The 24,354-nt window shown below is 50.1% G+C and overlaps 2 protein-coding genes across 4 annotated transcripts; one reads left to right on the plus strand and one right to left on the minus strand.

The window, feature by feature from the left end:
* Window positions 1-756: 756 nt before the first annotated feature.
* Window positions 757-24,044, plus strand: MMACHC (metabolism of cobalamin associated C). 3 transcript variants are annotated; one of them, XM_038760403.1, is made up of 4 exons: window positions 757-839; window positions 22,139-22,333; window positions 23,374-23,526; window positions 23,627-24,044. In XM_038760403.1, exons 1-4 carry the CDS (start codon window positions 828-830, stop codon window positions 23,948-23,950), a joined length of 684 nt encoding a protein of 227 aa, XP_038616331.1. In that variant the 5' UTR covers window positions 757-827; the 3' UTR covers window positions 23,951-24,044. The 3 variants fall into 3 exon arrangements, with proteins under 3 accessions (XP_038616331.1, XP_038616330.1, XP_038616329.1); XM_038760402.1 differs by having other exon boundaries at window positions 761-839; window positions 23,624-24,044; XM_038760401.1 differs by lacking the exon at window positions 757-839 and adding an exon at window positions 18,608-18,688 and having other exon boundaries at window positions 23,624-24,044.
* Window positions 1,333-14,979, minus strand: LOC119940252. Its single transcript, XM_038760400.1, has 10 exons — window positions 14,802-14,979; window positions 11,914-11,947; window positions 11,615-11,736; window positions 10,420-10,501; window positions 7,605-7,773; window positions 6,122-6,240; window positions 4,505-4,575; window positions 4,305-4,375; window positions 2,515-2,699; window positions 1,333-1,985 (listed from the first exon to the last, which is right to left on the minus strand). The coding sequence occupies exons 1-10, from the start codon at window positions 14,865-14,867 to the stop codon at window positions 1,789-1,791; spliced, it is 1,116 nt and encodes a 371-aa protein (XP_038616328.1). The 5' UTR covers window positions 14,868-14,979; the 3' UTR covers window positions 1,333-1,788.
* Window positions 24,045-24,354: the final 310 nt, after the last annotated feature.

Genomic DNA, 24,354 nt, shown 5'->3' on the forward strand with positions numbered 1-24,354 from the left:
TATATATATATATATACATATATATATATATACATACATATATACAGGTGCTGTGGGTAACAAATACCATTATTATTATTATTCACCTGTAAAATAGGGATTGAGACTGAGCCCCACAAAATGAAATAGAATAAATATGTACAAGTAAAATAGAGTAATAAATATGTGCAAACATATATATATATATATATACAGGTGCTGTGGGTAACAAATACCATTATTATTATTCATCTGTAAAATAGGGATTGAGACTGAGCCCCACAAAATAAAATAGAATAAATATGTACAAGTAAAATAGAGTAATAAGTACGTAAACATATATATATATATACACACAGGTGCTGTGGGTAACAAATACCATTATTATTATTATTCACCTGTAAAATAGGGATTGAGACTGAGCCCCACAAAATGAAATAGAATAAATATGTACAAGTAAAATAGAGTAATAAATACGTGCAAACATATATACATATAAACAGGTGCTGTGGGTAACAAATACCATTATTATTATTATTCATTTGTAAAATAGGGATTGAAACTGAGCCCCACATGGGCCAAGGGACTGTGTCCAACCCGATTTGCTTGTATCCACCTCAGCGCTTAGCACGGTGCCTGGCATAGTAACTGCTTAACAAATATTATTATTAATAATTATGATTATTAATTATTGTTAATGATTAATAATAACAAATACCGTAATTATTCTCTGATGTTCCCTAGATGTGTCCTCAGCGCCTTTCTGCTGCCAAACAGCGACCCCTTGCGCTCCCCAGGAGGATTGCAAGCCTGCCGCCATTCCAGTTCCGTGTCTCTCGCCTGATTTGATGATGATGATGGTGGTATTTGTTCATTCATTCATTCATTCACTCAGTCAGTTCATTCATTCATTCATTCAATCAATCAATCATTCAATCGTATTTATTGAGCGCTTACTGCGTGCAGAGCACCGGACTAAGCGCTTGGGAAGTCCAAGTTGGCACCATCTAGAGACGGTCCCTACCCAACAGCGGGCTCACAGTCTAGAAGGGGGAGACAGAGAACAAAACAAAACATATTAACAAAATAAAATAAATAGAATAGAATATTCATTCAATCGTATTTATTGAGCGCTTACTGTGTGCAGAGCACTGGACTAAGCGCTTGGAAAGTACACGTTGGCAACATATAGAGACGGTCCCTACCCAACAGCGGGCTCACAGGCTAGAAGGGGGAGACAGAGAACAAAACAAAACGTATTAACGAAATAAAATGAATAGAAGAGAATATTCATTCAATCGTATTTATTGAGCGCTTACTGTGTGCAGAACACTGGACTAAGCGCTTGGAAAGTACACGTTGGCAACATATAGAGACGGTCCCTACCCAACAGTGGGCTCACAGTCTATAAGGGACGGCGGTGCTCTGAGGACTCGAAGGGGCCAGAGAGTTGGGGCTTAGCCTGGAGTGGGAAATGAGGAGGTGCGGTCCCATCTCCCTTCACAGGCTGGTAACAGAAGTAACCCCTGCCCAATCTGCCACGTTCTTCCGGAGAGGGCTGGGGATCTAGGGGCAGAGCACCCTCACCTAGGGCTCTGATCCCATCACCCATTCCCGACAGTGTTGAGGGGAAGGGGCCCAGGAGGAGGAGGGAACAGTGACCCTGAGGGGCTGACCAGAGGAGCAGAAAGGGCCAACCCGGCCCTGACGAGCTGTCGGAGGTGATGGGGGAAGCGCTGGCTGATGATGGGATGAGCTGCCATGGTGGGGGCAAGGAGGAGACGGTCAGGCCGCTGGGGCAGCCTGCTCCTACCCCAGGTCGATAAAGAGCAGCTCGGGATCCTCCCCATCATCGGTGCCGGGCCTCAAGGTCCTCGCCTTGTCTGGGTCAGGGTCCTCCTCGCCCTCGGTGCTGAGCTCTGGGGTCCTCGCCTGGTCCGGCTCAGGGCTGCTCCAGGAACCTGGGAATGGGGGGCGCCCAAATAGCCAGTTCTGGGGGCTGAGACCTCACCCCACGGCCCAGGGCCCGCCCATCTCCCTGTGACGGGGAGGGGAGTCTGACCCAGAATCCCTTAGCAGAACAGCGGAGGGGGAAGATCTGGAGGGAGGGCTGCTAAGGAATTGGGGGGGATGAGTATTCAGGAGTCTATCTGGACCCTAAACCCCTTTCCCAAGCCGCTTAAGGCCCTGAGAGAAACAGGGTGAAGGCTAACTCCTTGTTCCTTGGAGAAGAGAGCAGCCTGGGGGGGGTGGGGAGAGACCCCTCTCAATAGCCCAGTATCGCACGAGGCAGAGGGTACTGGGCTATCCCCTGCTCTGGCCAGACTCAAGTTCCCAGAGCAGGGGGCGAGGAGGGGCATGAAGGAGGAGCCAGCTCCCGGGGGCCCTGGGAGACCGGGCAGAGGGCTACTTGCGGGGAGCCCCCCGACCTCCAGAAACGATGACAGGGTACTGGGGGAGCAGACGATGGAACAGGGAAGGGTTAGGGTTCCGGGATGAGGCAGACCCCTCTTCCCGCCCCAAGCCGCCCCTCACCGCAGCCTGTGGCCCCGAAGCCACCGCTTCTGTCACTGCCGCTGCTCGAACAGCTGGACTTGGAGGCCGACGAGGAGAGGCCGGACCAGGACCGGGCCAGAGAGTTAGGGCCTGGGCCCTTCCCTGCAGCTCCCGGCTCTCGGGGCAGATCCTGGAGCTGGGTCTGGAGGGTGGTCAGCACACACCTAGCGAGAGAAGCCGAATTAGGGCTTGGCCGGGTGGACGAGGGGTAGTGCTGGTGGGTGGGAGCAGGTTTTTGGGTAGGGGCTGTCTCTATATGTTGCCAGTTTGTACTTCCCAAGCGCTTAGTACAGTGCTCTGCACATAGTAAGCGCTCAATAAATACGATTGATGATGATGTTGTAAGATCCTTGAGGCCTTGGGTCTGTTGTGCTTTCTCAAGTGCTTAGTACTTGAAGCAGCGTGGCTCAACAGAAAGAGCCCGGGCTTTGGAGTCAGAGGTCATGGGTTCGAATGCCCGTTCCGCCACATGTCTGCTGTGTGACCTTGGGCAAGTCACTTAACCTCTCGGAGCCTCAGTTCCCTCATCTGTAAAATGGGGATTAAGACTGAGTGCCCCACGTGGGACAACCTGATCACCTTGTATCCCCCCAGTGCCTAGAACAGTGCTTTGCACATAGGAAGCGCTTAATAAATGCCATTATTATTATTATTATTACAGTGTATTGCACTCAGATAATTTGACCACACGCAAACACATATTTTCTCTCTCGCTCATCTCTCCCTCCCCCAGCTCCATGCCAGATGGAGGCAATCCATCAGTGGTATTTACTGGGGACTTTCTGTGTACAGAGCACTGTCCTAAGAGCTTGGGAGAGTACAATACGATTAGAGCTGGGAGACACAATCCCCGCACTCAAGGAACTTACTAACAGGGGCAGCAGGGTCCCAGGATGGCCTCAGGCAGAACCCTGGCTGTGTCCCGTTCATCCAGCCATATTTATTGAGCACTTACTGTGCGCAGAGCACTGTACTAAGTGCTTGGCAGGGTCCAATGTAACCAGAACCGGACACATTCCCTGCTCACAACGGGCTTACAGTCCCAGCTGGGCTCACCCTGCCCGCCCTGCCCATCTCATCATCATCATCATCATCATCAATCATATTTATTGAGCGCTTACTATGTGCAGAGCACTGTACTAAGCGCTTGGGAAGTACAAATTGGCAACATATAGAGACGGTCCCTACCCAACAGTGGGCTCACAGTCTAAAAGGGGGAGACAGAGAACAAAACCAAACATACTAACAAAATAAAATAAATAGAATAGCTATGTACAAGTAAAATAAATAGAGTAATAAATATGTACAAACATATATACATATATACAGGTGCTGTGGGGAAGGGAAGGAGGTAAGATGGGGGGGATGGAGGGGGGACGAGGGGGAGAGGAAGGAAGGGGCTCAGTCTGGGAAGGCCTCCTGGAGGAGGTGAGCTCTCAGCAGGGCCTTGAAGGGAGGAAGAGAGCAAGCTTGGCGGATGGGCAGAGGGATTGGGGGCATTCCAGGCCCAGGGGATGACGTGGGCCGGGGGTCGATGGCGGGACAGGCGAGAACGAGGTACGGGGAGGAGATTAGTGGCGGAGGAGCGGAGGGTGCGGGCTGGGCTGGAGAAGGAGAGAAGGGAGGGGAGGTAGGAGGGGGCCAGGTAATGGACAGCCTTGAAGCCCAGGGTGAGGAGTTTCTGCCTGATGTGCAGATTGATTGGTAGCCACTGGAGATTTTTGAGGATTTTTGAGATTTTCCCTCCCCCGGCTCTCCCAGGGCAGCACCTGATGTGGTCAAGGTCCCGCCGGGCATCCTGCATCTCCGTCCTGGCCAACTCTCCGGTCCGGTCCAGGCCCTGGCGAGGAGCTTGAGATGGGCAAGGGGCCCGAGAGTCCCTCATCCCTCCTTCCCCACTGCCCAGAGTCCTGGTCCGCCCATCCTGCCCAGAAAAGGAGCCCAGGGCGGCCCCACCACCCGTTCTTACCTTCTGGCTCCACTCCTGCCGGGCCTCCGGGCTCTCTGAGCACCGGCTAAGCACTGCCCCTGGCCGGCGGGCTGAGAGAGAGGAATAATAATCATCATAGGTAAGCACTGAGTTGTGCGACAAGCACTGTATTAAGCACTGGGGGTAGAATAGAGAAGCGGTGTGGCTCAGTGGAAAGAGCACGGGTTTTGGAGTCAGGGGTCACGGGTTCAAATTCCAGCTCTGTGACTTTGGGCAAGTCACTTAACTTCTCTGTGCCTCAGTTACCTCTAGACTGTGAGCCCACTGTTGGGTAGGGACTGTCTCTGTATGTTGCCAGCTTGTACTTCCCAAGCGCTTAGCACAGTGCTCTGCACACAGTAAGTGCTCAATAAATATGATTGATTGATTGATTGTGAAATGGGGATTAAGACTGAGAGCCCCCCGTGGGACACCCTGATCACCTTGTAACCTCCCCAGCGCTTAGAACAGTGCTTTGCACATACTAAGCGCTTAATAAATGCCATTATTGTTATTGTTACTATTATCATAACCAGGTGGACCCAGTCCCTGCCGGACCCGGGCCTCACAGTCTAAGTAGGAGGCTGAACGAAAATTGAATCTCCAGTCTACAGATGAGGAACCTGAGGCCTAGGGATGTGAAATGACTTGCCCAGGGTCACACGGGAGGTCCAAGGCGGAGCGGAGTTGGAGAGGGATGCCGACCCTGAGGGGTCCAGCAGCTTAGATTGCATAGACCCCTCTAGGGTGGCTCAGTGGAAAAAGCACGGGCTTTGGAGTCAGACGTCATGGGTTCAAATCCCGGCTCCACCACTTGTCAACTGTGTGACTTTGGGCAAGTCACTTAACTTCTCTGGGCCTCAGTTCCCTCATCTGTAAAATGGAGATGAAGATTGTGAGCCCCACGTGGGACAACCTGATCACCTTGTAAATTCCCCAGCTCTTAGAACAGTGCTCTGCACATAGTAAGCGCTTAATAAATGCCATTATTATTATTATTATTAGGGTGGGAGCCCGCTGTGAGCAGGGTGGTCTCTCTTTATTGTCATACTGTACTTTCCAAGCGCTTAGTACAGTGCTCTGCACACAATAAGCGCTCAATAAATACAACTGACTGAATGAATGAATACACTGCTTCCCCCATCCCCATTTCTGGATATTCCACCAGAAACTCAGGGGAAGATAATCAAGAAGAACGGTCAATGCCGACCGGGTCGGGCAGTCTAAGATGCCCCGCTCTGCCAATTGTCAGCTGTGTGACTCTGGGCAAGCCCCTTAACTTCTCTGTGCCTCAGTTACCTCATCTGTAAAATGGGGATAAAGACTGTGAGCCCCCAGGGGCCAACCTGATCACCTTGTAACCTCCCCAGCCATGCTCTGCACATAGTAAGCGCTTCATAAATGCCATCATTATTATTATTATTACGCAAATTCTCCCCACCCAGCCTGCTCCGGGTTCAGCTGGAGGGTGAGGGGACGGAAGTGGGGACGAATGGCCACCGTCAATCAATAGTCTATTACGTACTCGTTTTTGCGCGGAGCACTGTGCTAAGCACGTGGCAGAACACAGAGTTCGAGGACGTGATTCCAACCCTCAGTGGAGCTTAGTCTACTCACTCGGCTGGTCCCGCCGGAGCCTGGATTGTGGCTCCCACCTCCCCGTCTCGTACAGCGTGCGGCCGGAAGGGACCTCGGTGGTCCTGGGGGAAGGAGCGAGGAGGGCGGACGAGAGGATTCTGGAAAATAAGGGCCGAGACTCTGGGTGACAACCGGAAGGGAAGGGGAGCCACAGGGCAGGTGGAGGTGAGAAAGGGGCAGGGCCTGAGGTGGTGGTGGTGGGGGGGGGGAAATCATCATCATCATCATCATCATCAATCGTATTTATTGAGCGCTTACTATGTGCAGAGCACTGTACTAAGCGCTTGGGAAGTACAAATTGGCAACATATAGAGACATCATCATCAATCGTATTGAGCGCTTACTATGTGCAGAGCACTGTACTAAGCGCTTGGGAAGTACAAATTGGCAACATATAGAGACATCATCATCATCATCAATCGTATTGAGCGCTTACTATGTGCAGAGCACTGTACTAAGCGCTTGGGAAGTACAAATTGGCAACATATAGAGACATCATCATCATCATCAATCGTATTGAGCGCTTACTATGTGCAGAGCACTGTACTAAGCGCTTGGGAAGTACAAATTGGCAACATATAGAGACATCATCATCATCATCAATCGTATTGAGCGCTTACTATGTGCAGAGCACTGTACTAAGCGCTTGGGAAGTACAAATTGGCAACATATAGAGACATCATCATCATCATCAATCGTATTGAGCGCTTACTATGTGCAGAGCACTGTACTAAGCGCTTGGGAATTACAAATTGGCAACATATAGAGACATCATCATCATCATCATCAATCGTATTGAGCGCATACTATGTGCAGAGCACTGCACTAAGCGCTTGGGAAGTACAAATTGGCAACATATAGAGACAGTCATCATCATCATCAATCGTATTTATTGAGCGCTTACTATGCGCAGAGCACTGGACTAAGCGCTTGGGAAGTCCAAGTTGGCAACATATAGAGACAGTCCCTACCCAACAGTGGGCTCGCAGTCTAAAAGGGGGAGACAGAGAACAAAACCAAACATACTAACAAAATAAATAGAATAGATATGTACAAGTAAAATAGAGTAATAAATATGTACAAACATCTATACAGGTGCTGTGGGGAAGGGAAGGAGGTAAGATGGGGGGGGATGGAGGGGGGACGAGGGGGAGAGGAAGGAAGGGGCTGAGTGTGGGAAGGCCTCCTGGAGAGCTTAGTACAGTGCTCTGCACATAGTAAGCGCTCAATAAATACAATTGATGATGATGATGATGACTGTCTCTATATGTTGCCAATTTGTACTTCCCAAGCGCTTCGTACAGTGCTCTGCACATAGTAAGCGCTCAATAAATACGATTGATGATGAGGAGGAGGAGGAGGTGAGCTCTCAGCAGGGCCTTGAAGGGAGGAAGAGAGCTAGCTTGGCGGATGGGCAGAGGGATTGGGGGCATTCCAGGCCCTGTCTTACCTGCCTGCTTACCTGTCCTGCCCCAGGTGAGCGGCCGGGCGCCTGGCCTCCGCGGGCGGCACGTCAGCAGGCCCTCCCCGCACCTGGTCTCTCAGGCCCTGCAGCTGGCCGCTCAGTCCCTCCACACGCCGCTCCAGAGAGACGGCCCTGGCGAGGACGCCCTGGAGCCAGCCCAGCTGCTCTGTGGCACAGGGGTGGGGAGACACCCGTCACCTCACCTTGCCAGGCCCTTCCCGCCCGATCCAGAGGCCCACCCAACGGCCTGAGGTTCTTTTCTAATTTTTTTTTTGGTATCCCTCTCCATCCCCGCCGTCTTCCCTCCTTCCCGTCCCCACAGCACCTGTATATATGTTTGTACAGATTTATTTATTTATTTTACTTGTACATATCTATTCATCTTATTAATATGTTTGGTTTTGTTCTCTGTCTCCCCCTCCTAGACTGTGAGCCCGCTGTTGGGTAGGGACTGTCTCTCTATTTTGCCAACTTGGACTTCCCAAGCGCTTAGTCCAGTGCTCTGCACACAGTAAGCGCTCAATAAATACGATTGATTGATCTGTTAAGTGCTCCCTATGAGCCAGGCACTGTACGAGGCGGTGGGAGAGATACAGGCTAATCAGGTTGGATATAGTACCTGTCCCACGTGGGGCTCACAGTCTGAATCCCCATTTGACGGATGAGGGAACCGAGGTACAAATAAATATGATTGAATATGAATTCAATCATTAATGAATTCAATCATTAAATATGATAAATATGATTTTTTTACTCTATTTAATTTATTTGTACATATCTATTCTATTTATTTTATTTTGTTAGTATGTTTGGTTTTGTTCTCTGTCTCCCCCTTTTAGACTGTGAGCCCACTGTTGGGTAGGGACTGTCTCTATATGTTGCCAATTTGTACTTCCCAAGCGCTTAGTACAGTGCTCTGCACATAGTAAGCGCTCAATAAATACAATTGATGATGATATGATTGATTGATTGATTGATTGATCTGTTAAGTGCTCACTATGAGCCGGGCACTGTACGAGGCGGTGGGAGAGATACAGGCTAATCAGGTTGGATACAGTACCTGTCCCACGTGGGGCTCACAGTCTGAATCCCCATTTGACGGATGAGGGAACCGAGGCACAAATAAATATGATTGATTGATTGATTGATCTGTTAAGTGCTCACTATGAGCCAGGCACTGTACGAGGCGGTGGGAGAATACAGGCTAATCAGGTTGGATACAGTACCTGTCCCACAGTCTGAATCCCCATTTGACGGATGAGGGAACTGAGGCACAGACAAGCCAAGGGACTGGCCAAGGTCAAACGGCAGAGCTGGGATTAGGACCCAGGTCCTCCTGATTCCCAAGCCCGTGCTCTAGCCACTAGGCCACATTGCCTCCAGCCCTTGTTCCCCCCATAGTCCCCTGCCCTGCCCGCACTGGGGTTGCAGGGGACAGTGACCACCCACTGGGACCCAAAGGAGCATAGACCACACAGACATTTGGCAGGGAAAGTGTGGATGACACACAGGCAAACATCATCATCATCATCATCATCATCAGTCGTATTTATTGAGCGCTTACTATGTGCAGAGCACTGTACAAAGCGCTTGGGAAGTACAAATTGGCAACACATAGAGACAGTCCCTACCCAACAGTGGGCTCACAGTCTAAAAGGGGGAGACAGAGAACACACATGTGTGGGGTGGTACTCTCCCTAGTGCTTAGTACAATGCTCTGCACAGCGCTCCGTAAATACCATTAATAATAATAATCATGGCATTTGTGAAGCGCTTACTATGTGCAAAGCACTGTTCTAAGCGCTGGGGGGGATACAGTGTGATCAAGTTGTCCCACGTAGGGCTCACAGTCTTAATCCCCATTTGTAGAGATGGGGTATCTGAGGCTCAAAGAAGTTAAGTGACTTGCCCAAGGTCACACAGCAGACTTGTGGTGGAGCCGGGATTCGAACCCACGCCCCCTGACTCCAAAGCCCGGGCTCTTCCCCCTGAGCCACGCTGCTTCTCTTATAAATAATGATGGCATTTGTTAAGCGCTTACTATGTGCAGAGCACTGTTCTAAGCGCTGGGAGGGGATGCAAGGTGATCAAGTTGCCCCACGGGGGGCTCACAGTCTTAATCCCCATTTTACAGAGGAGGTAACTGAGGCTCAGGGAAGTTAAGTGACTTGCCCAAGGTCACACAGCAGACATGTGGCGGAGTCGGCATTCGAACCCATGACCTCTGACTCCAAAGCCCGGGCTCTTTCCACCGAGCCACGCTGCTTCTTGTACCATTGACTGACTGAGGAGGGAGAGAGCATGGGTGACGCACACACGAGGGAGCCGACACTTCCGCCCCAACAGCACTCCCAGCCCCTCTCGCGATCATCATCATCATCAATCATATTTATTGAGCGCTTACTGTGTGCAGAGCACTGTACTAAACGCTCGGGAAGTACAAGTTGGCAACATATAGAGACAGTCCCTACCCAGCAGTGGGCTCACAGTCTAAAAGGGGGAGACAGAGAACAAAACCAAACATACTAACAAAATAAAATAAATAGAATAGATATGTACAAGTAAGATAAATAAATAGAGTAATAAATCTGTACAAACATATATACATATATACAGGTGCTGTGGGGAAGGGAAGGAGGTAAGATGGGGGGGATGGAGAGGGGGACGAGGGGGAGAGGAGGGAAGGGGAGATCATCGGCGACCTTTGAGAGGGCGGTTTCTATGGAGGGAAGGGGATGGAAGCCCAATTGCCCCACAGCATCTATGGCCCTGCCTGTAATTTATTTATTTCTATTAACGTCTGTCTCGATACCTTCCAAGCCGCAGATTCGGAGTCTCTGCTGTTCCTTCTCCTGAATGAGCTCCCTCACGGCCTGGCTCAGAGACGCCATAACCTGTTTTGTTTTGTAAATGGTATTTATTAAGTACTTACTATGTGCTGGGCACTATACTAAGCGCTGGGCAAGATAACCACACTATCTTGATAGTCTCTACTAATCACTTGGGGGGTTCAAGTGAATCAGGTTAGACACAGTCCCTGTCCTACAGTCTTAATCCCCTTTGTACAGATGAGGGAACCGAGGCACAGAGAGGTGAAGGGGCTTGCCCAAGGTCACACAGCAAACAAGTGGAGGAGCTGGGATTAGAACCCAGGTCCTTCAGGGTCCCAGGTCCAGGCTCTATCTATTAGACCATGCTGCTTCTCTGGCCCAGTCGGCTCTCCATCCCCCCCGCCTTACCTCCTTCCCTTCCCCACAGCACCTGTATATATGTTTGTACGGATTTATTACTCTATTTTACTTGTACATATCTATTCTATTTATTTTATTTTGTTAGTATGTTTGGTTTTGTTCTCTGTCTCCCCCTTCTAGACTGTGAGCCCACCGTTGGGTAGGGACCGTCTCTATATGTTGCCAGCTTGTACTTCCCAAGCGCTTAGTACAGTGCTCTGCACCCAGTAAGCGCTCAATAAATACGGCTGATTATTTTATTTTGTTAATATGTTTGGTTTTGTTCTCTGTCTCCCCCTTCTAGCCTGTGAGCCCGCTGTCGGGTAGGGACCGTCTCTACGTGTTGCCAACTTGGACTTCCCGAGCGCTGAGTCCAGTGCTCGGCACACGGTAAGCGCTCCATATGATTGATTGATTCCCATCTTCAGAGAAGCAGCGTGGCTCAGTGGGAAAGAGCCCGGGCTTTGGAGTCAGAGGTCATGGGTTCAAATCCCGGCTCTGCCAATTGTCAGCTGGGTGACTTTGGGCAAGTCACTTCACTGGGCCTCAGTTCCCTCATCTGTAAAACGGGGATGAAGACTGCGAGCACCCCCCGTGGGACAACCTGATCACCTTGTAACCTCCCCTGTGCTTAGAGCAGTGCTTTGCACATAGTAAGCGCTTAATAAATGCCATCATTATTATTATCTTCACCGAGAGGTGGAATTGGCCACGGCCGAGCTGGGCTCCCAATCCCGGCCGTGGCCCCGGGCGGGCGGCCCCCGCCCCTCGCCTTACCTGCGCTTGGGCTTGCAACTGGCCCTTGAGGGCGGCAACCTCGTCTCGGACCCCCTGGCAGCAGGACACATCCGAGTGAGGCCTCGGGGGCCAGCTGGGGAGGGGGTCTCCGGACAGATCCCCTGGGAATAGAGAGGGATGACGGGGGCCGGGGCCACGAGCCGAGAGATTCCTAGCTGGATCCCCTGGGGGTCTAGGGCGTAGGGACCACCTCTCCCACAAACCACGGAGGGGCCCGGAGACCCCCGGGGCAGACGGGCGGCTTCCAGGGAGGAAGAGGGAAAGAGGGGAACGCTTACCCCGTGTCTTAGTTCCTGACGGGCAGAGCCGCTGCTGCAATGGAGGGAAGAGGGAGACCGGTGATTATTCAATCGTATTTATTGAGCGCTTACTGTGTGCGGAGCACTGGACGCAGCGCTTGGAAAGCCCAAGTTGGCAACATCATCCCTACCCGACAGCGGGCTCACAGTCAAGAAGGGGGAGACGGACACCAAAACATATTAACAAAACAAAATAAACAGAATAAATACGTACAAGGAAAATAGAGTAATAAATACGTACAAGCACCTGTCTCCCCCTTCTAGACTGTGAGCCCGTTGTTGGGTAGGGACCGTCTCTAGATGTTGCCGACTTGGACTTCCCAAACGCTTAGCACAGTGCTCTGCACACAGTAAGCGCTCGATAAATACGATTGAATGAATGAATACAGGTGATATACGTATTAGAGCGCCAGGCCCATTGGAAGCGCCTAACAAATTCATTCGTTCAGTCGTATTTATTGGGCGCTTACTTTGTGCAGAGCGCTGGACTCAGCGCTTGGGAAGTCCAAGTTGGCAGCATCTAGAGACGGTCCCTGCCCGACAGCGGGCTCACAGTCAAGAAGGGGGAGACGGACACCAAAACATATTAACGAAACAAAATAAACAGAATAAATACGTACAAGGAAAATAGAGTAATAAATACGTACAAGCACCTGTCTCCCCCCTCTAGACTGTGAGCCCGTTGTTGGGTAGGGACCGTCTCTAGATGTTGCCGACTAGTACTTCCCAAGTGCTTAGTCCAGTGCTCCGCACACAGTAAGCGCTCGGTAAATATGATTGAATGAATGAATACAGGTGATATACATATTAGAGCGCCAGGCCCATTGGAAGCGCCTAACAAATTCATTCGTTCAATCGTATTTGTTGGGCGCTTACTTTGTGCAGAGCGCTGGACTCAGCGCTTGGGAAGTCCAAGTTGGCAGCATCTAGAGACGGTCCCTACCCGACAGTGGGCTCACAGTCTAGAAGGGGGAGACGCACAACAAAACAAAACCTATCAACAAAATGAAATAAATAGAATTAATATGTACAAGGAAAATAGAGTAATAAATATGTACAAGCATATATACATATATATAGGTGATATACATATTAGAGCACCAGGCCCATAGGAAGCGCCTAACAAATTCATTCGCTCAATCGTATTTATTGGGCGCTTACTGTGTGCAGAGCACTGTACTAAGCACTTAGCACTGTACTAAGTGCTTAGCACTGTATGAAATGCCATGATTATTATTAGTAGTAATAAATAATCACAATTATTATTACTTAAACCTTCTCTTACAACTGCAGGCATATCCCAGACCCACACACACACACACACACACACACACACGCCACAAGGGAGGGAAACTGAGGCCCACACACCGACTTCGCAGACACCACACACGCCAATGAAATTGATTATTGGGGGGTAGGGGTAGCATGAGATGCAACAACCAAAGCCCCAAGGCCCACAAACACACCAAGGAGTAGTAATAATAATAATGGCATTTGTTAAGCACCTACTATGTGCCAGGTACTGTACTAAGCATTGGGGTAGATACGGGCAAATTGGGTTGGACACAGTCCCTGTCCCACCTGGGGCTCACAGTCTCAATCCCTGTTTTACAAATGAGGTAATAATAATAATAATAATAATAATGGCATCTGTTAAGTGCTTACTATGTGCAAAGCACTGTTCTAAGTGCTGGGGGAGGATACAAGGTGATCGGGTTGTCCCACGTGGGGCTCACAGTCTTAATCCCCATTTTACAGATGAGGTAGCTGAGGTTTAGAGAAACTAAGTGACTTGCCCAATGTCACGCAGCAGACATGTGGCGGAGCGGGCATTCGAACCCATGACCTCTGACTCCAAAGCCCGGGCTCTTTCCACTGAGCCACGCTGCTTCTTCTAGACTGTGAGCCCACTGTTGCCAACTTGGACTTCCCAAGCGCTTAGTCCAGCGCTCTGCACACAGTAAGCGCTCAATAAATACGATTGAATGAATGAATGAATGAATGAATGCTTCTCTTGGTCACTGAGAAGCGAAGTGATTTGCCCAAGGTCACCCAGCAGGCAAGCGGCGGAGCCAGGATTAGAACCCAGGTCCTTCCGAGTCCCAGACCCGGGCCCTATCCACTAGGCCACGCTGCTTCTCGATAAATAGCGATGATTAATTGCCCTGTGCCGGGGCCAATTCCCATTCCCCTGTTCTGAACTCAATCATCTGCCAAATGGGAATTCAATCCCCGTTCTCCCTCCAAGACTGTGAGTCCCATGAGGATCCCGATTCTCTTGTACAGGGCTTCGGACGTAATAAGCTCTTAAATAGCGCAATCTTTAATTATGATGATGGAAGCAGCGTGGCTCAGTGGAAAAGAGCCCGGGCTTTGGAGTCAGAGGTCACGGGTTCAAACCCTGGCTCCGCCAATTGTCAGCTGTGTGACTTCGGGCAAGTCACTTCACTTCTCTGGGCCTCAGTGACCTCATCTGTAAAAATGGGGATTAAGACTGGGAGCCCCCCGTGGGACAACCCGATCACCTTGGAACCTCCCCAGCGCTTAGAACGGTGCTTTGCACATAGTAAGCGCTTAATAAATGCCATCGTTATTATTATTACTAAGTGCTCTGTCCCCATCCTCCCTCCTCTCCCCCACCGGGCCTTTCCGCCACAGCCCCCGCTGAGATCTACTAGACTGTGAGCCCACTGTTGGGTAGGGACTGTCTCTATATGTTGACAACTTGGACTTCCCAAGCGCTTAGTACAGTGCTCTGCACACAGTAAGCGCTCAATAAATACAATTGATTGATTGATTGATTGATTGATCCTGCTCTCGGGCCTGGATGAGTGTGTGGCAGGGGGTTGTTGAAGGGTTAGACTCGCCTTTATCCTGGCCATGCTGTTTTCAGTGGCGCTCAGAAAGGAGTCCAGCTGCTCAGCCCAGCTCATGCTGGCGGACGGCCGGGCCCTGGTGGTCCTGGGGGTCCTGGTTCCACGGCCACTGTCTTCTGGAGAACGAAAATTTGGGGACACAGTATAGCTTGCGGGGCTATTTTGATATTGGGATGCCTCAAACCAGCAATCAATCAATCAATCGTATTTATTGAGCGCTTACTTTGTGCAGAGCACTGGACTAAGCGCTTGGGAAGTCCAAGTTGGCAACATATAGAGACGGTCCCTACCCAACAGTGGGCTCACAGTCTAGAAGGGGGAGGACAGCCAACAAAACAAAACATATTAATAAAATAAATAGAATATGTACAAGTAAAATAGAGTAATAAATATGTACAAACATATATACAGGTGATACATACAGGTATATGGATCAATCAATCAATCAATCAATCGTATTTATTGAGCGCTTACTGTGTGCAGAGCACTGTACTAAGCGCTTGGGAAGTCCAAGTTGGCAACATCTAGAGACGGTCCCTACCCAACAGTGGGCTCACAGTCTAGAAGGGGGAGGACAGCCAACAAAACAAAACAGATTAATAAAATAAATAGAATATGTACAAGTAAAATAGAGTAATAAATATGTACAAACATATATACAGGTGATACATACAGGTATATGGATCAGTCAATCAATCAATCGTATTTATTGAGCGCTTACTGTGTGCAGAGCACTCTACTAAGCGCTTGGGAAGTACAAGTTGGCAACATATAGAGACAGTCCCTACCCAACAGTGGGCTCACAGTCTAAAAGGGGGAGGACAGCCAACAAAACAAAACATATTAATAAAATAAATAGAATATGTACAAGTAAAATAGAGTAATAAATATGTACAAACATATATACAGGTGATACATACAGGTATATGGATCAATCAATCAATCAATCGTATTTATTGAGCGCTTACTTTGTGCAGAGCACTGTACTAAGCGCTTGGGAAGTACAAGTTGGCAACATATACAGTCCCTACCCAACAGTGGGCTCACAGTCTAGAAGGGGGAGGACAGCCAACAAAACAAAACATATTAATAAAATAAATAGAATATGTACAAGTAAAATAGAGTAATAAATATGTACAAACATATATACAGGTGATACATACAGGTATATGGATCAATCAATCAATCAATCAATCGTATTTATTGAGTGCTTACTGTGTGCAGAGCACTGTACTAAGCGCTTGGGAAGTACAAGTTGGCAACATATAGAGACGGTCCCTACCCAACAGTGCGAGGCGTTTGGTAGAGAGGCAGTGTGGCCTAGTGGATAAAGCCCCGGCCCGGGAGTTAGGACCTGGGTCCTAATCCCGGCTCCGCCACCCGTCGGCTCGGTCACCTGAGGCAAGTCTAGACTGTGAGCCCACTGTTGGTCTCTAGATGTTGCCAACTTGGACTTCCCAGGCGCTTAGTACAGTGCTCTGCACACAGGAAGCGCTCAATAATAATAATGATGGCATTTGATTAAGCGCTTACTACGTGCAAAGCACTGCTCTAAGCGCTGGGGAGGTTACAAGGTGATCAGGTTGTCCCACGGGGGGCTCCTCTAGACTGTGAGCCCACTGTTGGGTAGGGACTGTCTCTAGATGTTGCCAACTTGGACTTTCCAAGCGCTTAGTACAGTGCTCTGCACACAGTAAGCGCTCAATAAATACGACTGATTGATTGACTGATTGATAGGTGTTGCCAACTTGGACTTCCCAAGCACTTAGCACAGTGCTCTGCACACAGTAAGCGCTCAATAAATATGACCGAATGCCAACTTGGACTTCTCAAGCGCTTAGTCCAGTGCTCTGCAATCAATCGTATTTATTGAGCTCCCCCTTTTCGACTTTGAGCCCACTGTTGGGTAGGGACTGTCTCTAGATGTTGCCAACTTGGACTTCCCAAGCGCTTAGTCCAGTGCTCTGCACACAGTAAGCGCTCAATAAATACGATTGATTGATTGACTGATTGATAGGTGTTGCCAACTTGGACTTCCCAAGTGCTCTGCACACAGTAAGCGCTCAATAAATACGATTGATTGATTGACTGATTGATAGATGTTGCCAACTTGGACTTCCCAAGTGCTCTGCACACAGGAAGCGCTCAATAAACACGACCGAATGCCAACTTGGACTTCTCAAGCGCTTAGTCCAGTGCTCTGCAATCAATCGTATTTACTGAGCTCCCCCTTTTTGACTTTGAGCCCACTGTTGGGTAGGGACCGTCTCTATATGTTGCCACCTTGTACTTCCCAAGCGCTTAGTCCAGTGCTCTGCACACAGTAAGCGCTCAATAAATACGATTGATTGATTGACTGATTGATAGGTGTTGCCAACTTGGACCTCCCAAGTGCTCTGCACACAGTAAGCGCTCAATAAATATGACCGAATGCCAACTTGGACTTCCCAAGCGCTTAGTCCAGTGCTCTGCAATCAATCGTATTTATTGAGCTCCCCCTTTTAGACTGTGAGCCCACTGTCGGGTAGGGCCTGTCTCTCTGTGTTGCCAACTTGGACTTCCCAAGCGCTTAGTACAGTGCTCTGCACACAGTAAGCGCTCAATAAATACGATTGATTGATTGACTGATTGATAGGTGTTGCCAACTTGGACTTCCCAAGTGCTCTGCACACAGGAAGCGCTCAATAAATATGATTGATTGATTGATTGATAGATGTTGCCAACTTGGACTTCCCAAGTGCTCTGCACACAGTAAGCGCTCAATAAATATGACCGAATGCCAACTTGGACTTCTCAAGCGCTTAGTCCAGTGCTCTGCAATCAATCGTATTTATTGAGCTCCCCCTTTTAGACTGTGAGCCCACTGTCGGGTAGAGACTGTCTCTATGTGTTGCCAACTCGTACTTCCCAAGCGCTTAGTACAGTGCTCTGCACACAGTAAGCGCTCAATAAATACGATTGATTGATAGATGTTGCCAACTTGGACTTCCCAAGTGCTCTGCACACAGTAAGCGCTCAATAAATACGACCGAATGCCAACTTGGACTTCTCAAGCGCTTAGTCCAGTGCTCTGCAATCAATCATATTTATTGAGCGCTCACTGTGTGCAGAGCACTGTAGTAAGCGCTTGGGAAGTCCAAGTCGGCAACATCTAGAGACAGTCCCTACCCAACAGCGGGCTCCCAGTCTAGTCTCTGCACCCAGGAAGCGCTCAATAAATACGACTGAATGAATGCCAACTTGGACTTCTCAAGCGCTTAGTCCAGTGCTCTTTAATCAATCAGTCGTATTTATTGAGCGCTTCCTGTGTGCAGAGCACTGTAGTAAGCGCTTGGGAAGTCCAAGTTGGCAACGTATAGAGACAGTCCCTACCCAACAGTGGGCTCACAGTCTTAGTCTCTGCACACAGTAAGCGCTCAATAAATACGACTGAATGAATGAATAAATGAATGAATGAATTCCCCCCACCCCACCCCCCAACGCTTAGTACAGTGCTCTGCACATAGTAAGCGAGGGCACCGCCGCCTCATTCAAACCCGCTCTGCCGCCCGCGGTGCCTTCTGGGAGAACGAGTTCGCGGGCGACGAACTACAACTCCCGAAAGCCCCAGCGGCGGCCGCCTCTCCCCCCCCCCCCCGCGCGCGTGCGCGTCCGCGAGGGCTGCCGGGAAATGGAGTGGGACTCCCGTCTCAGAACTGCATTTCCCAGAAGGCCCGGCCCGCCGCGGTGCCCCCTGGGAAGTGGAGTCCCGGCCGGGACTCCACTTCCCAGGGTGCCCCGCGCGCGCAACGTGCGCGATGGAGGGCCGCGTGGAGGAGCTGGAGCGGAGGCTGCGGGACACGCTGGGCCCCTTCGGCTTTGAGGTTCATCCCTTCCAGGTGGGGGCGCTGGAGGTCAAAGGGCGAAGGGGTCAAAGGGCACGGGGTCAAAGGGCGGGGGAGCCTTCCGGGCTTGAGTCCCCGGCCCCCCCCCCTTTTCCCGCGCCTTTGCTGCGTCATCGGGTCCATCTGTGTCCTTCATGGGACGTTCTTCATTCATTCATTCATTCATTCATTCATCCAATCAATAATAATAATAATAATGATGGCATTTATTAAGCCCTTACTATGTGCAAAGCACTGTTCTAAGCGCTGGCGAGGTTCCAAGGTGATCGGGTTGTCCCTCGTGGGGCTCACAGATTTCATCCCCATTTTCCAGATGAGGGAACTGAGGCCCGGAGAAGTGAAGGGACTTGCCCAAAGTCACACAGCTGACAGTTGGTGGAGCCGGGATCAATCAATCAATCGTATTTATTGAGCGCTTACTGTGTGCAGAGCACTGGACTAATCATCCAGTCGTATCTATTATTAATCAATCAATCGTATTTATTGAGCGCTTACTGTGTGCAAAGCACTGGACTAAGCGCTTGGGAAGTACAAGTCGGCAACATATAGAGACAGTCCCTACCCAACAGTGGGCTCACAGTCTACTCTATTTATTTATTATTACTCTATTTATTATTACTTGTAGACTGTGACAGCCTACTCTATTATTATTCTATTTATTATTACTCTATTTATTTATTATTACTCTATTTATTATTACTTTTAGACTGTGAGCCCACTGTTGGGTAGGGACTGTCTCTATATGTTGCCAAATTGTACTTCCCAAGCGCTTAGTCCAGTGCTGTGCACACAGTAAGCGCTCAATAAATACAGTTGATGATGATTGATGATTACTCTACTTATGTATTTATTTTACTTGTACATATTTATTCTATTTATTTTATTTTGTTAATATGTTTGGTTTTGTTCTGTGCCTCCCCCTTCTAGAGTGTGAGCCCACTGTTGGGTAGGGACCGTCTCTCTATGTTGCCAACTTGGACTTCCCACGTGCTTAGTCCGGTGCTCTGCACCCAGTAAGCGCTCAATAAATACGATTGATTGATTGATAGTGAGAGCTTACTGGGTGCAGAGCACCGGGGTAAGCGCTTGGAAAGTACAAGTCGGCAACAGGGACAGGCATTCATTCATTCAGTCGTATTTAGTGAGCGCTTATTGGGTGCAGTCATTCATTCATTCAGTCGTATTTAGTGAGCGCTTACTGGGTGCAGAGCACTAGGCTAAGCGCTTGGAAAGTACAAGTCGGCAACAGAGACTATTGTAATAATAATAATGGCATTTATTAAGCGCTTACTATGTGCAAAGCACCGTTCTAAACACTGGGGAGGTTACAAGATGATCAGGTTGTCCCATGGGGGGCTCACAGTCTTCATCCCCATTTTACGGATGAGGGAACTGAGTCCCAGAGATGGGAAGTGACTTGCCCAAAGTCACACAGCTGACAATTGGCAAACCTGGGATTTGAACCCATGACCTCCGACTCCAAAGCCCGGGCTCTTTTCCACTGAGCCATGCTGCTTCATTCATTCATTCATTCATTCAGTCGTATTTAGTGAGCGCTTACTGGGTGCAGTCATTCATTCATTCAGTCGTATTTAGTGAGCGCTTACTGGGTGCAGAGCACTGGGCTAAGCACTTGGAAAATACAAGTCGGCAACAGAGACGGTCATTCAGTCATTCATTCAATCATTTATTGAGCGCTTACTGTGCAGAGCACTGGACTAAGTGCTTGGAAGTACCTATCTATTCTATTTTATGTTGTTAGTATGTTTGGTTTTGTTCTCTGTCTCCCCCTTCTAGACTGTGAGCCCACTGTTGGGTAGGGATTGTCTCTATATGTTGCCAACTTGTACTTCCCAAGCGCTTAGTACAGTGCTCTGCACACAGTAAGCGCTCAATAAATACAATTGATTGATTCAGTTCGGCAACAGAGACAGTCATTCATTCAATCGTATTTAGTGGGCAGTTACTGGGTGCAGAGCACTGGGCTAAGCGCTTGGGAAGTACAGTTCGGCAACAGAGTCATTCATTCATTCAATCGTATTTAGTGGGCGCTTACTGTGTGCAGAGCACTGGGCTAAGCGTTTGGAAAGTACAAGTCGGCAGCAGAGACAGTCATTCATTCATTCAGTCGTATTTAGTGGGCGCTTACCGTGTGTAGAGCACTGGGCTAAGCGCTTGGGAAGTACAATTCGGCAACAGAGACAGTCATTCATTCATTCAGTCATATTTAGTGGGCGCTTACCGTGTGCAGAGCACTGGGCTAAGCGCTTGGGAAGTACAATTCGGCAACAGAGACAGTCATTCATTCATTCAATCGTATTTAGTGGGCGCTTACCGTGTGCAGAGCACTGGGCTAAGCGTTTGGAAAGTACAAGTTGGCAGCAGAGACAGTCATTCATTCATTCAATCGTATTTAGTGGGTGCTTACTGTGTGCAGAGCACTGGGCTAAGCGTTTGGAAAGTACAAGTTGGCAGCACTGTCATTCATTCATTCAGTCGTATTTAGTGGGCGCTTACTGTGTGCAGAGCACTGGGCTAAGCGTTTGGAAAGCACAAGTCGGCAACAGTCAGCCATTCATTCATTCATTCAATAGCATGGCTCAGTGGAAAGAGCATGGGCTTTGGAGTCAGAGGTCATGGGTTCTCATCCCAGCTGCACCACATGTCTGCTGTGTGACCTTGGGCAAGTCACGTAACTTCTCTGGGCCTCAGCGACCTCATCTGTAAAATGGGGATGAAGCCTGTGAGCCCCACATGGGACAACCTGATCACCTCGTTACCTCCCCAGCGCTTAGAACAGTGCACATAGTAAGTGCTTAATAAATGCCATCATTATTATTATTAACGAAGTAAATAGAATAGTATAGAATAGAATAGTAAATACGTCAGGGTGTGACCGAGGGAGACCGGTCCATCCATCTTTTACCTTGTAACCCCCCAGCGCTTCATTCATTCATTCATTCCGTCGTATTTATGGAGCGCTTACTGTGGGCAGAGCACTGTACTAAGCACTTCGGAAGTTGGGAAGCAGCGTGGCTCAGCGGAAAGAGCCCGGGCTTCGAAGTCAGAGGTCATCGGTTCAAATCCCGGCTCTGCCACTTGTCAGCTGGGTGACTTTGGGCAGGTCACTTCACTTCTCTGGGCCTCAGTTACCTCCTCTGTAAAATGGGGACTAAGACGGTGAGCCCCACGTGGGACAACCTGGTCACCTTGTAAATTCCCCAGCGCTTAGAACAGTGCTTGGCACCTAGTAAGCGCTTAATAAATGCCATCATTATTATTATCTTTTAGACCGTGAGCCCGCTGTTGGGTAGGGACCGTCTCTAGATGTTGCCAACTTGGACTTCCCAAGCGCTTAGTCCGGTGCTCCGCACACAGTAGGCGCTCAATAAATACGATTGATTGATTGATTGATTGATTGATCTGTCTGTCCGTCCGTCCCAGGTGGGCTGGTACAATGCACTGCTGCCCCCGACCTTCCAGCTGGCCCTGCCCGCCCCCACCTTGGCCTTTCTGGTGCTCAGCACGCCCGCCATGTTCGACCGGGCCCTCAAGCCCTTCCTGCGGAGCCGCCGCCTCCAGCCGCTGACTGACCCTGTGGACCAGTGCGTGGCCCACCACCTGGCCAGAGTCAAGGAGGTAATAATAATAATAATAATAATAATGATGGCATTTATTAAGCGCTTACTATGTGCAAAGCGCTGGGGAGGTTACAAGGTGATCAGGTTGTCCCACGTGGGGCTCAGTCTTCATCTCCATTTTACAGCTGAGGGAACTGAGGCCCAGAGAAGTGAAGTGACTTGCCCAAAGTCCCCCAGCTGACAGTTGGCGGAGTCAGGATTTGAACCAATGACTATAATAATAATAATAATGATGGCATTTATTAAGCGCTTACTATGTGCAAAGCACTGTTCGAAGCACTGGGGAGGTTACAAGGTGATCAGGTTGTCCCACGGGGGGCTCACAGTCTAAATCCCCATTTTACAGCTGAGGGAACTGAGGCCCAGAGAAGTGAAGTGACTTGCCCAAAGTCTCCCAGCTGACAGCGGAGTCAGGATTTGAACCAGTGACTATAATAATAATAATGATGGCATTTATTAAGCGCTTACTATGTGCAAAGCACTGTTCCAAGTGCTGGAGTAGATACAAGGTGATCAGGTTGTCCCACGGGGGGCCGTCTTCATCCCCATTTTACAGCTGAGGGAACTGAGGCCCAGAGAAGTGAAGTGACTTGCCCAAAGTCCCCCAGCTGACAGTTGGCGGAGCCAGGATTTGAACCAATGACTATAATACTAATGATGGCATTTATTAAGCGCTTACTATGTGCAAAGCACTGTTCGAAGCGCTGGGGAGGTTACAAGGTGATCAGGTTGTCCCACGGCGGGGGGGGGCTCACAGCCTTAATCCCCATTTTACAGATGAGGGAACTGAGGCAAAGAGAAGTGACTTGCCCAAAGTCACACAGCTTTACCCTCTGCCCCCTCAAGACCCTCTTTCTCCACCGTTTCCTGCCCCCCGGTCCCAAGGTGAAGCCCCTGAAGCGGAGGAGGGGGGGATGCTTGAGCAGCCCACCCCCCTGCCCTCGGCCCCCCAGCTGGGTAGGGCATTGGGGGATCACCGGAAGGGGCAGAAGGGCTGCCAAGGAAGCGGGGCGGCTGCAGGCTCCCCTCTGATTTCAGAGCCTCCCCGAGCAGCGGGTGGAGGTCATCGCCGATTATGAGATGCACCCCAACCGGCGCCCCAAGATCCTGGCCCAGACGGCCGCTCACGTGTCCGGGGCCGCTTACTACTACCAGCGGCAGGACGTGGAGGCCGACCCTTGGGGGGCCCAGGTGAGCGCGGGCGCCGGCCGGGAAACCGAGGAGAAGCCCCCCCCCCCCGCCCCCCCCCAAGTGGACGCCCCCCAACTCGGGTCTCTCTCCCCGGCAGAAGATCTGCGGAGTGTGCATGCACCCCCGCTACGGCGGCTGGTTCGCCATCCGGGGCGTGGTGCTCCTGCCGGGCGTGGACGTGCCCGGCCTGGCCCGGGTGCTGCCCCCGGACTGCGTGCCCGGCCGGGAGGCCCGCGTCGCCCTGCTCGAGGGCTTCAACTTCCGCTGGCGGGACTGGAGCTACCGGGACGCCGTGCCCGCCAAGGAGCGGTACTCGGACGAGCAGAAGGCCTACTTCTCCACGCCGCCAGCCCAGCGGCTGCGCCTGTTGGGACTGGCCCCGGACGGACCCCCGGAGTCGCCGGACCCCCGACTCGCCACGTAGCATCCTGCGAACTACCTCCCGGCTGCTACACTGTGCCCTCTGGTCCCTTCCTTGCTGAACTCCAGGCTTCCCTGGGCACCTGCTGCTCCTCCCCAACCCCTTATTTAATAATAATAATAAAATAATAATAGTATTTATTAAGCACTTACTAGGTGCCAAGCACTTTTCTAAGCGCTGCGGGTGGGGGACTACAAGGTAATCAAGGTTGTCCCACGTGGGGCTCACAGTCTTAATCCCCCTTTTACAGATGAGGGAACTGAGGCACAGAGAAATGACTTGCCCAGAGAGATTAAGGGGAGACTGCCCCAGCTCACGTGAACAACCCTAGGCCCAGGGCTTTCAGGGCATGAAAAAAAAATAATAATAATGGTATTTTTTAAGCTCTTACTATGCACCAAGCACTG

This window comes from Tachyglossus aculeatus, chromosome 18 (genome assembly GCF_015852505.1).
Source record: "Tachyglossus aculeatus isolate mTacAcu1 chromosome 18, mTacAcu1.pri, whole genome shotgun sequence".
NCBI lineage: Eukaryota > Metazoa > Chordata > Mammalia > Monotremata > Tachyglossidae > Tachyglossus > Tachyglossus aculeatus.